This window comes from Heptranchias perlo, chromosome 8 (assembly GCF_035084215.1).
Source record: "Heptranchias perlo isolate sHepPer1 chromosome 8, sHepPer1.hap1, whole genome shotgun sequence".
Lineage (NCBI taxonomy): Eukaryota > Metazoa > Chordata > Chondrichthyes > Hexanchiformes > Hexanchidae > Heptranchias > Heptranchias perlo.
The window spans coordinates 81,782,018-81,795,024 of NC_090332.1; the positions used below are offsets into that span (position 1 = coordinate 81,782,018).

At 46.3% G+C, this 13,007-nt stretch overlaps 1 protein-coding gene across 3 annotated transcripts in view; it reads left to right on the forward strand.

Moving 5' to 3' along the window:
* Window positions 1-13,007, forward strand: part of mcm8 (minichromosome maintenance 8 homologous recombination repair factor) — a 39,315-nt gene that overhangs the window by 23,258 nt on the left and 3,050 nt on the right. For 2 of the 3 annotated variants that reach the window (XM_067989424.1, XM_067989427.1), the window contains 6 exons: window positions 350-487; window positions 1,523-1,718; window positions 4,773-4,992; window positions 6,408-6,617; window positions 8,610-8,686; window positions 10,276-10,465. In XM_067989424.1, the coding sequence (XP_067845525.1) occupies window positions 350-487; window positions 1,523-1,718; window positions 4,773-4,992; window positions 6,408-6,617; window positions 8,610-8,686; window positions 10,276-10,465 (1,031 nt within the window). Of the gene's footprint in view, window positions 1-345; window positions 488-1,522; window positions 1,719-4,772; window positions 4,993-6,407; window positions 6,618-8,609; window positions 8,687-10,275; window positions 10,466-13,007 lie in introns of all 3 variants that reach the window. The other variant, XM_067989426.1, reaches the window with a different exon arrangement.

Below are 13,007 nucleotides of genomic sequence, written 5' to 3' on the forward strand. Positions count from 1 at the left end.
TAAGTACGTCACTCTCGAACTCAATGTGAAATTCATCATATTATGATCACTCCTCCCCAGAGGATACCTATAAGGAAATAACTACAGATGAGGATTTTATTTGAAATTATATGTAGTTCATTTAGTTGAGAATATTACTCAAAGGAGAGAGAATGTACTAAAAGAAATAACCAGTGCTCAGATTTAATTCTGCAGTTTTGGTTTCCAAAATACTTCAGGTGCATGTTTGATGTTTTGTTTCTACTTATTGTTGTCTTCAAAACTGTGGTGCTAATTATGCACTCTGCAGCTGTGTGTTTAGGTATATTTTTTTGCTCAAGTGCCCATTTGCAATTTTATTCTTAGGCAGTGTGTAATATTGCCCCACGGGGAGTATATGTCTGTGGTAACACCACCACCACTTCTGGACTTACTGTAACTTTATCAAGGGAGAGCGGATCGGGAGATTTTGCATTGGAAGCAGGGGCTCTTATACTTGGTGATCAAGGTAATTAAAAATTGGGTATATGGTGATGACTGAATGCATATCTAATTAGGCAGTCATGAACTACAAAGTACATGTGTATTGGGATATTTCTGGCTAGGGTACTTGGCTAGGTGCTTAGGCAATTAATTGTAAAATTGATTCACTCTGACCAGTTGGTCTGTGGGAGGCTTTCTGTTTATAATATTTGTCAGTTATTTAAAAGGAAAGGGAATATCAGTACAGTGCCATTGCAAATTGCTCTCTTGGCCACAGTTGGTTTGTGACTAAATGTTGGGATTTTCAAAAAAAAAACCCCAGCTGTGGTATGTTCATAGCTGTAGCAAACATATTTGCATTTGAAATGAGACTTTTTCAGGGCCTGCTGAAAGATTGGGATTTAGTTTAAACCTATGTCATGTTAATTTCAAACTATTGAAAGGTGCTTGTTAGGTTTGCCCTTTTTTCCCTTATTGCTGGTTCTCATTATTAAACCCCTCAAGTCAGCCATTGGTGCTACATGTTTGAAACCTATTCCCTGCAAGCTACATACCCTTCTACCATTGCATCCAATTCTTATTCCTCAACTATTTTTCCCTTTTTTAAAATCTAAGCCACTTTTAATTTCTATGTTCAAACATTTGAAGAAAGTTTCAATCAAGTGAATCTTATATTTTGCGGCATTTACCTTGTTCAAAATATTTTCTGTTCTTTTGATCAAAACAGTCCACCATCTATCTATAGGAGTGAGGACTTGGCTCTTCCAGATCTGAAAGATCGGGTGCTTTTTGCTAGGATAATACCTAAGCCCCTCAGCTTGGCCATCAGGATCTGTGTTTAATCGTCACTCAAATTATAATTCTGTGCTTTCAGTAAATACTTTAGGAATTTGAATATGCGCTTTATTTCACCTTATCCCAAAACAATGGCAGCAATGTTACTTCAGGTTATTGCTTTGCCAGAAACATTTAGAATTACTCATTTATTTTGGTAAAATTGAATTTCTGTTGTTATAATCATAGAAATGTTCTTTACTGAATTTTCTCTGATCTATTTCAGGCATTTGCTGCATTGATGAATTTGATAAAATGGGAAATCAGCACCAAGCCTTACTGGAAGCCATGGAGCAACAGAGTATCAGTCTAGCCAAAGCTGGAATTGTATGCAATTTACCAGCCAGAACTTCAATCCTTGCTGCTGCTAATCCGGTTGGAGGCCACTATAGTAAAGCTAAAACAGTCTCTGAGAACTTAAAGTAAGTTGTGCTTGTGTAATTAACACTTGTGATTATTTTTCGCATTGGCAATTCAGGTAATATGATAAGAGACAGAAATTCACCATTTAGTGGTTGTGTTGTGGTCCTCCCAACACATTGCATTATAGAATAGTAGAACATGTGTTTCTCTCTATGATTTGTCTTGCAGTGAATTTCTTACATAAGAACATAAGAAATAGGAGCAGGAGTAGGCCAATCGGCCCCTCGAGCCTGCTCCGCCATTCAATAAGATCATGGCTGATCTGATCCCAACCACAAATCTAAAGAACACAAGAAGTAGGAGCAGGACCCGGCCAATCAGCCCCTGGGCCCGCTCCGCCACCCACAGGACATTGACCGATCCGAACTCAGCTTCATGTCCAATTTCCTGCCCGCTCCCCATAACCCCTAATTCCCTTTACTTCTAGAAAACTGTCTATTTCTGTTTTAAATTTATCTAGTGATGTAGCTTCCACAGCTTCCTGGGGCAGCAAATTCCACAGACCTACCACCCTCTGAGTGAAGAAGTTTCTCCTCATCTCAGTTTTGAAAGAGCAGCCCCTTATTCTAAGATTATGCCCCCTAGTTCTAGTTTCACCCATCTTTGGGAACATCCTTACTGCATCCACCCGATCAAGCCCCTTCACAATCTTATATGTTTCAATAAGATCGCCTCTCATTCTTCTGAACTCCAATGAGTAGAGTCCCAATCTACTCAACCTCTCCTCATATGTCCACCCCCTCATCCCCGGGATTAACCGAGTGTCCCAATATCATTTATCTGTATTACAGTGATTCCTTCCTTTATTAACATAGCCACCCCACCTCCCCTTCCTTCCTGCCTGTCCTTCCTGATTGTTAAATACCCTGGCATATTTAATTCCCAGTCGTTGTCACCCTGCAGCCATGTTTCTGTAATGGCCACAAGATCATACCCATACGTAGTTATTTGTGCCGTTAACTCGTCCATTTTGTTACGCATGCTACGTGCATTCAGATAAAGAACTTTCAAATCTGTTTTGGGACGCTTAGTTCCTGCTTTTTCCTTTTTTAACACTTTACCTATTACTCCATACCTTCTGTCCCTTCCTGTTACGCTTTCCTCTGTCTCCCTGCTCAGGTTCCCAACCCCCTGCCACTTTAGTTTAAACCCTCCCCAACAGCACTAGCAAACACTCCTCCTAGGACAGCGGTCCCGGCCCTGCCCAGGTGCAGACCGTCCGGTTTGTACTGGTCCCACCTCCCCCAGAACCGTTTCCAGTGTCCCAGGAATTTGAATCACTCCCCCTTGCACCATTCCTCTAGCCACGTATTCATTTGAAATATCCTCCTATTTCTACTCTGACTAGCACGTGGCACTGGCAGCAATCCTGAGATTACTACCTTTGAGGTCCTATTTTTTAATTTACCTCCTAACTCCCTATATTCTGCTTTTAGGACCTCATCCCCTTTTTTACCTATATCGTTGGTGCCTATGTGCACCACGACAGCTGGCTGTTTGCCCTCCCCCTCCAAAATGTTCTGTAGCCGCTCCAAGACGTCCTTGATCCTTGCACCAGGGAGGCAACACACCATCCTGGAGTCTCGGTTGCGGCCGCAGAAACGCCTGTCTATTCCCCTTACAATTGAGTCCCCTATCACTATAGCTCTTCCACTCTTTTTCCTCCCAGCCTGTGCAGCAGAGCCACCCGTGGTGCCAGGAAGTTGTCTGCTGCTGCCTTCCCCTGATAAGTCATCCCCCCCAACAGCATCCAAAGTGGCATATCTGTTTGAGAGGGGGATGGCCACAGGGGACCCCTGCACTACCTGCCTGCACCTCTTACTCTTCCTGGTGGTCACCCATTCACTTCCTGCCTGTATACCCTTTACCTGCGGTGTGACCAACTCGCTAAACGTGCTATCCACGAGTTTCTCTGCATCGCGGATGCTCCACAGTGAATCCACCCGCAGCTCCAGCTCCGAGATACGATCGGTCAGTAGCTGCAGGTCGACACACTTCCTGCACACATGGTCGGCAGGGACATTGGTAGTGTCCATGACTTCCCACATCTTGCAGGAGGGGCATATCACGGGTGCGAGGTCTGCTGCCATGACTTGCCTTAGCTTAGTTACCCCTTTTAAATTACGTTGAAATTAGAAAATGTTAACTATACTAGGGACCTAGGTTCACTAAAAAAAAACACTACCTGCTATAAAACCTGCAGATCTTCCCTTTCTTATTACTTTACTTACAGTAAAATGGTAGAAATACTCACCTGAACCTACTCACCAATCAGCTGCCTCCCCTGTGCCGCGTCACTTTCTGACTGGTGACGTCACCTCGAACTCTGCCGCTGGTCTCAGAGTCTCGCTCTCAGAGTAAGCTCTGGTCTCGCTCTTTGCCGCCGCTCACCGACTGAACTCTCGCTCTCTCCGCGCTGTTTTTATCCCCGCTCTGGTCTCGCTCTTTGCCGCCGCTCACCGACTGAACTCTCGCGCTCTCCGCGCTGTTTTTATCCCCGCTCTGGTCTCGCTCTTTGCCTCCGCTCACCGACTCGTGGATAGCACGTTTAGCGAGTTGGTCACACCGCAGGTAAAGGGTATACAGGCAGGAAGTGAATGGGTGACCACCAGGAAGAGTAAGAGGTGCAGGCAGGTAGTTTCTTGTATCAGCTTACTGTCAGAGGGAGACAGCAGCTAGAGCTTGAAGGAAAAAGGAAAGTTAAATTTCATTGAAGTAATCCTGTCTTTGTAATTGGCCAGTGGGAGTTACATTTGGGATGTTAAAGGCTGAAAGTAAATTTTTAATTTCTTTAAACTAATAATTGGCTTCTTAAAATAAAATTCTCAACTCTCTCAAGCCATTCATCATAATTTTTAATTTGCTTGCAAAGCACATCCATTGGAAATTATTTTTCTTCCAACATATAGGAATATTAAGCAATATATTGCTGACCAGTATGAATTGTATGTTGTGCTATTTCTACAGGATGAATTGAATACAGAAATACCTTAACAACAAATCGTATTATTCATGTGTGAGGTAGCTTTCATTATTTATATTTAATGTTTCAGAATGGGCAGTGCCCTACTTTCAAGATTCGATTTGGTATTTATTCTGCTTGATACTCCAAATGAAGATCATGACAACCTTCTTTCAGAACATGTCATGGCCTTGCATGCTGGGAAGAAAGCAGTCTTGAGCAGTGCCACAGTTTCACGTCAAAGCACACAAGATACTAATGCTTCAGTACTTGAAATTGCTTCAGATAGACCTTTATCAGAAAGAATAAAGGTACAGAAATGTGAAGTATTGGTGAAAGTGAAACCAGAAACGATTGTGTGACTGTATAATTATTGTTTCTTATAATATGCTTATAGTCATGTATAAGACAGCATCTTGACAGTGACTGAGATTAAGGTATTAAATTCCCACCACCCAATTGTCCAAAACAGAAGTAAAATCTCTTGGCCATCAGAAAGGCACAGTATGCTGATTCACCATTGTGTTATGCCAAGGACTTCCTGAATACCAAAACACAGTAAAAACATTAAGATGTAGGAGAAAAACAGTGCTTTATCATGTCTGTCAGAAATGTCTCTGTTTCACCTACAATTAATTACTTTTGAAGTGAAATGGTGTTATGGTGCAGGGAGATGCAGCAGCCATTTTGCACACAAGATCCCACAAATAACAGTAAGATGAATGACCTGTTGTGGACACTGGGAAAACTTCAGGACACCTGGAGAACTTTGGGATGTCCTGAGGCCATGAAAGGCATATATAAATGCAAGTTTGTTCATCCGTTCTTTGAATAGTGCCATGGGATATTTAGTATCCATATGAACTAGTGAAGCAGGGAGATAGCCCTTGGTTTAATGTCTAATTCAAAGGGTGGCCAATGCAGCACCCTCAATGCTAAATTGTGTGCTCAATTGCTTGGAGTGGGGCATGAATTTATATACTCCTAATTTGGAGGCAAATCTGCTATCAACTAAGCAAAACTGACATGATGGGGAGAAGCTGGAAAAGCAAAGAATGTATTGGGGATGCTAACAATGCAAAATTTAGAACTGAGAAATAGCTGGGGAACTGGATGAGACAGTAGGTTAACTGTGTCCTTTCACCTTTAGTGCCTCGGTTTAAATCCATCCCATCCTGATGGGGTGAAGTGACTTCTTAATGGGTGTGGACCCACAGCACAAAACTATTCACAATTAGCACAGTTTCACTCAAGGGTGGATGGTATGGAAAATGGAAAAATCATATTGGTGCTTTAAGTGATGCTTTTCTAAGGTTGAAGTTAAAGTAGATAGTTGGAGCAGAATAAAGGGAGCTTTCTCCGTATTTTGCTGTGATTTACTTGATCTGGAGTACCTGCTGCTGCCATAAAGTGCAAAAATGTTCCACTCCCAATTCTGGCAATCCTCAACTTGAGTAAGAAATGGATAACAGCACAGATGTAGTAACTTAGAGATGCAGGTAATTGAATACTGGCCCATAAACCGGGCAGCTGATTAAAATTAATCAGTCTGGCTTTTAAGCCGCTACTAGACTCCAGACTAGTAGAATTTTGATCTTGAACTGTGTGTCTAAAAGTTTTGATATTTTAACACATTACCTTTTCCTATGATTGGCTACAAACTGAAATGTATCATTTGTATTCTCCACTGTGTAGCATTCTCATCCAAAGTATTTGTGTTTAAAAGGTTTCCCCAGGAGAAAACTTTGATCCTATTCCTCATCAGTTGCTAAGAAAATATGTAGGATACGCACGTCAATATGTTCGTCCAACATTGTCCATTGAAGCAGCTCAAGTACTTCAAGAGTTTTATCTAGAGTTGAGGAGACAAAATCAAGGTCCAGATAGCACCCCTATTACCACAAGACAGCTGGAGTCTCTTATAAGGCTCACAGAGGTAAATATGGATGTATTGTTCAAAGTACTTTGGGGCAATTGGTGAAACATATATTAAACCTGCTAGATGTGAACATAACTAAAAAGCATGTCAGATTCGCTCCATATTGCTTGTTTTTCCATTTTGTTATATAAACAGTACGGACTTATGAGTATTATTTCAAGTAGGAAGTTGTGACTCACTTGAGTAAATTTAGATATTCTGTGCTTCTGGCGGGAAGGGTCGCTCAAAGGGAGCGCATGTTAGAGAATCAGTGCTACAGTGTTGTAACTTTAGCTCCAACTTGTGCTCTTTTTGAGTGAGGTTGCCAGCTGGGAATGTGAGAGTGCTGAATTTATCCTAATAAATCCAACAATCTTGCAGCATTCTTGGGTCACACTCGGGGTCAGATGTAGCAGTCATGCTTCATGTAGAGAGCAAGGTAACTCTACTGGGGAGAAGAATATATGGTCTCAACGGCCCGATTTGTGGTAACCCCACAAAAAGCATTCTGTGGCCAAAAAGGTGGCATGTGATCTGTTCCTTGGGGTTCTTATCAATCTTGCATTTGATCTGGGCACTACAAGATATAGAAGAATAGCTGAAACAAACTTCCTCGTTTACTGTGGTAACACTTGACCACTAGTTCGAGTTTTCACCTTCAGCAGATTAGAGTGCAGCAACTTGCTATTCTCAGGCCAAACCTGATGGTGTTCATCATGTTTAACCTTGAACTGAGCTTCAAATCCCACATCTCAATCACTAAGACCCACCCATTTCCACCTCCACAATACTGCTTGCCTCCATTCCTATCTCATCCCCACTCCTGCTGAAATTGTCACTTATGCCATAGTTACCTCCCTGACTCTTTCTCCATAGCAATGAAGGTTCACTAGATTAATTCCTGGGATGAGAGGGCTGTCCTATGAGGAGAGATTGAGTAGAATGGGCCTATGCACTCTCGAGTTTAGAAGAATGAGAGGTGATCTTGTTGAAACATAAGATTCTGAGAGGACTTGCCAGGGTAGAAGCTGAGAAGCTGTTTCCCCTGGCTGGAGAGTCTAAAACTAGGGGGCATAGTCTCAGGATATGGGGTCAGCCATTTAGGACTGAGATGAGGAGAAATTTTTTCACTCGGGGTTGTGAATCTTTGGAATTCCCTACCCCAGAGGGCTGTGGATGCTGAGTTGTTGAGTATGTTCAAGACTGAGATCGATAGATTTTTGGACTCTTAAGGGAATCAATGGATATGGGGATCGGGCAGGAAAGTGGAGCTGAATTCGAAGGTCAGCCGTTATCTTATTGAATGGCGCAGCAGGCTTGAGGGGCCGTATGGCCTTCTCCTGCTCTTTTTTCTTATGTTCTTAAAGCTCTCCTTTCTGGCCTCCCAAGCTCTTAACTCAAACTCCAACTCTCCCAGAACTTCACTGACTGCATCCTATCTCATACTGTTTAATCACCTATCATCCCTGTCCTTGCTGAGGTTATCCATCCATTGCCCATTGATTTGAAAAATTGTGATCCTCATTTAAAAATTCCCTCTAAGGCATTTCTCCATCCAACTTTTGCAACCTTCTTATCCCAGGCTGCATCTTTCACTCTTAAGTCTGGCCAACTGTGTGTTCCTCCCTCCGCTGCACCATCTGTGGTGAGGTCTTCAGCTATTCAGTTTTCTGAAATTTTCTTCTAAAACCTCATTTCTATCAAAAGCCTCCTTTAAAACTACCTCTCCAACTTCTCCTTTTGATTACCTCTCCCAGTTCCTGAATCCCTTCCCATTATGAAGCACCTTTTGATATTTTGCTAGATTACAAAGGCAATGTGCAAGTTGTTGGGTACTAATTGGCACTAAAGTTCATCCTCCTCTGAAATGTTTGGGAGAAGACTGATTTTCCCTCATCAGCATCTCTAGTTCAAATGTTGCTGTACCATGTTCCAGTCCATGGTAACTATTGTTCAGTTCATTACATATTAATGTTGGAAATTAAAACTCTACTTTCTGTGTTTTGAAAGGCAAGAGCAAGATTAGAACTCAGAGAAAAAGCAACAAAATGTGACGCAGAAGATGTGGTGGACATCATGAAACATAGGTAGGGCATTTTCTTTAAAATTATCTTCATTTAATCTTTACAGAATGAGTAGAGACAAACAAAGGTACAAAATATGCAAAGCTACAACATATAACAAATAGTACACAATGAACACAGGCTAATTCAACTGTTGACAGTGAACAGTTTGGACGAAGAGCTTTAATTGATATCTCTAATGTCTCCAGGATATGCAGGGAGCTGACACATTTTAGTGATGTACACAACATTTGGAGAGTAATGGGTACAATTAATCTTTATTTGATTATTACTAGGTGTTTTTTTTGTAGCCCTTGCAAACAAAAAAGCCTTTCACTGTTTATACTTAACATCGGCTTAAAGATCTTTTCCTCACTTTTAAGATTGCAAGAGCTCATTGGAGCTGTAAAAATCTAAACAAAATAAGACTATTTACTCAAAATCAAAATCCTGTGGATGCTGGAAATCTGAAATAAAATCAGAAAATGCTGGAAATACTCAGCAAGTCAGGCAGCATCTGTGGAGAAAGAAACAGAGTTAACGTTTCAAGCCAATGACCCTTCATCATGGTCGACCTGAAACGTTAACTCTGTTTCTCTCTCCACAGATGCTGCCTGACTTGCTGAGTATTTCCAGCATTTTCTGTCTTTATTAAGGACATTTACTCCTCTTGATGAAGTAAACCACAAAGTTTTCCTATTTTAGGGCCCACAAAGCTTTTGCTGGAGTCATGGGATCTGGCAGGAAATTGTATACTTGGAGGTAATGATAAAAACCAGCCCAAAGTTAATACTGAATTCGGAGAGACAGGACCCCTACCCAAAAGGTGGTTAGGAACTTCCGGCCGACCCCATCTGCGTCAATAATATGATTATCTGGATAAAATTATAGGGATAAATTGTCAGGTTGATGGAGTGATATGAATGGTAGCACAGATCATGAGGTAAGAACCTGGAATGTTCTCACCAGGTGAGACAGTAAGATTGGAAATGGGTAAAAGACAGCACTTCTGTTCCTCACTATCCACGAGCCATTTATACACTGAACAAATTTGAAAATCCTGTGTTACAAAGATGTGAAGTACCGTTCTTCCTGTGCCGATAACTGAAGGCACTTAAGGTGCTTAGCATTTTCCAGCTACGTCTTTCTATCAATAATGTAATAAAATAAAATTCTTGAGTATCCACTCCTCTAACTCATTTCCTGTCGCACCTACTTTTGTCTGGTCTGTTTTTGCATTGCTTGTTTCCACAATTCTTTTGTCATGCTAATTGTGTTTCTATTGATTTTGCTCACCTAAGTCCTCTGTGCTTGGACTCCAAGGTAGGTAATAATGTTGCTTACTTACCTCTTGACATCTTCTGGGTCCACCTCTATCCCAGGTAACACTATTGGCATCAGTCTGAGGCTTCAAATGCTTTCTGGTAAGCTTTATTTCTTTTTTAAAAAATGTAACAATTGAGTATCCCAGAATTGAAAATGGAGGCCACCTGTATAACCAGGTGAAAGTAAGGAACAACCTCTTTATTTCCCCTCTTTTTGTCTCTATCTCTTTCTCTTTTAATTTAGCTTCAATAAATCACCATCATAAAATAATTATGCTGTTTGAACAGTTTGCTAGATACTTTCTCTGATGAGTTTGGAAGACTGGATTTTCAACGCTCACAGCATGGTTCTGGTATGAGCAAACGATCCCAGGCAAAAAGATTTGTGGCTGCTCTGAACAGGATAGCAGAACAGACTTATAAAACTGTTTTTGAATTTCAACAACTCAAGCAATTAGCAAGAGAAATACAGATACAGGTAAATACATCCCCTTTGTAATTTGAAAGTACTTTGGCTGTGAAATGATTTTGGGACATCGTGAGATTGTAAAAGGTGTTATATAAATGCAAGTTTGCTCTTTTTCTTTTTTCTTCCTTTTCACTTTTCTTTAGATCTTTCTTTTCTTTACTCTTGTTTCTGTCATTCTCTCCCCTTCTCTCTCCTCTCCCCCCCTCCTCTCCCCCCTCCTCTTCCCCCTCCTCTTCCCCCCCCTCTCTCCTCTTCCCCCCCCCTCTCCTCCTCTTCCCCCCCCTCTCTCCTCTTCCCCCCCCTCTCTCCTCTTCCCCCCCCCTCTCTCTCTTCCCCCCCCTCTCTCCTCTTCCCCCCCCTCTCCTCTTCCCCCCCCCCTCTCCTCTTCCCCCCCCTCTCTCCTCTTCCCCCCCCTCTCTCCTCTTCCCCCCCCTCTCTCCTCTTCCCCCCCCCTCTCTCCTCTTCCCCCCCCCTCTCTCCTCTTCCCCCCCCCTCTCTCCTCTTCCCCCCCTCTCTCCTCTTCCCCCCCTCTCTCTCTCTTCCCCCCCCTCTCTTCCTCTTCCCCCCTCTCTCTCCTCTTCCCCCCCCCTCTCCTCTTCCCCCCCCCCCTCTCTCCTCTTCCCCCCCCTCTCTCCTCTTCCCCCCCCTCTCTCCTCTTCCCCCCCCTCTCTCCTCTTCCCCCCCTCTCTCCTCTTCCCCCCCTCTCTCCTCTTCCCCCCCCCCTCTCTCCTCTTCCCCCCCCTCTCTCCTCTTCCCCCCTCTCTCCTCTTCCCCCCCTCTCTCCTCTTCCCCCCTCTCTCCTCTTCCCCCCCTCTCTCCTCTTCCCCCCCCTCTCTCCTCTTTCCCCCCCTCTCTCCTCTTCCCCCCCTCTCTCCTCTTCCCCCCCTCTCCTCTTCCCCCCCCCTCTCCTCTTCCCCCCCCCTCTCCTCTTCCCCCCCCCTCTCCTCTTCCCCCCCCCACTCTCCTCTTCCCCCCCCCTCTCCTCTTCCCCCCTCTCTCCTCTTCCCCCCTCTCTCCTCTCCCCCCTCTCTCTCCTCTCCCCCCTCTCTCCTCTCCCCCCTCTCTCTCCTCTCCCCCCTCTCTCTCCTCTCCCCCCTCTCTCTCCTCTCCCCCCTCTCTCTCCTCCCCCCCCTCTCTCCTCTCCCCCCCCCTCTCTCTCTCCTCTCCCCCCCCCCCTCTCTCTCTCCTCTCCCCCCCCCCCCCCCCTCTCTCCTCTCCCCCCCCCTCTCTCCTCTCCCCCCCCCTCTCTCCTCTCCCCCCCCCTCTCTCCTCTCCCCCCCCCTCTCTCCTCTCCCCCCCTCTCTCTCCTCTCCCCCCCTCTCTCTCCTCTCCCCCCCCTCTCTCTCCTCTCCCCCCCTCTCCTCCTCTTCCCCCCTCTCTCTCCTCTCCCCCCTCTCTCTCCTCTCCCCCCTCTCTCTCCTCTCCCCCCTCTCTCTCCTCTCCCCCCTCTCTCTCCTCTCCCCCCTCTCTCTCCTCTCCCCCCTCTCTCTCCTCTCCCCCCTCTCTCTCCTCTCCCCCCCTCTCTCTCCTCCCCCCCCGCCCCCTCTCTCTCCTCTCCCCCCCCCCCCTCTCTCTCCTCTCCCCCCCCCCCCCTCTCTCTCTCTCTCCTCTCCCCCCTCTCTCTCTCTCTCTCCTCTCCCCCCCCCTCCTCCCCCTCTCCCTCCCCCTCCCCCCTCTCCCTCCCCCCCTCCCCCCTCCCCCTCCCCCCTCCCCCTCCCCCACCCCCTCCCCCCCCCCACCCCCTCCCCCCCCATCTCTCTCCTCTTCCCCCCCCCATCTCTCTCCTCTTCCCCCCCCCCATCTCTCTCCTCTTCCCCCCCCTATCTCTCTCCTCTTCCCCCCCCTCTCTCCTCTTCCCCCCCTCTCTCCTCTTCCCCCCCTCTCTCCTCTTCCCCCCCCTCTCTCCTCTTCCCCCCCTATCTCTCTCCTCTTCCCCCCCTCTCTCCTCTTCCCCCCCTCTCTCCTCTTCCCCCCCTCTCTCCTCTTCCCCCCCCTCTCTCCTCTTCCCCCCCCTCTCTCCTCTTCCCCCCCTCTCTCCTCTTCCCCCCCTCTCTCCTCTTCCCCCCCCTCTCTCCTCTTCCCCCCCCCTCTCTCCTCTTCCCCCCCCCTCTCTCCTCTTCCCCCCCCCCTCTCTCCTCTTCCCCCCCCTCTCTCCTCTTCCCCCCCCCTCTCTCCTCTTCCCCCCCCTCTCTCCTCTTCCCCCCCCCTCTCTCCTCTTCCCCCCCTCTCTCCTCTTCCCCCCCTCTCTCCTCTTCCCCCCCTCTCTCCTCTTCCCCCCCCTCTCTCCTCTTCCCCCCTCTCTCCTCTTCCCCCCTCTCTCCTCTTCCCCCCCTCTCTCCTCTTCCCCCCCCCTCTCTCCTCTTCCCCACCCCTCTCTCCTCTTCCCCACCCCTCTCTCCTCTTCCCCCCCCCTCTCTCCTCTTCCCCCCCCCTCTCTCCTCTTCCCCCCCCCTCTCTCCTCTTCCCCCCCTCTCTCCTCTTCCCCCCCTCTCTCCTCTTCCCCCCCCTCTCTCCTCTTCCCCCCCCCCCCTCTCCTCTTCCCCCCCCTCTC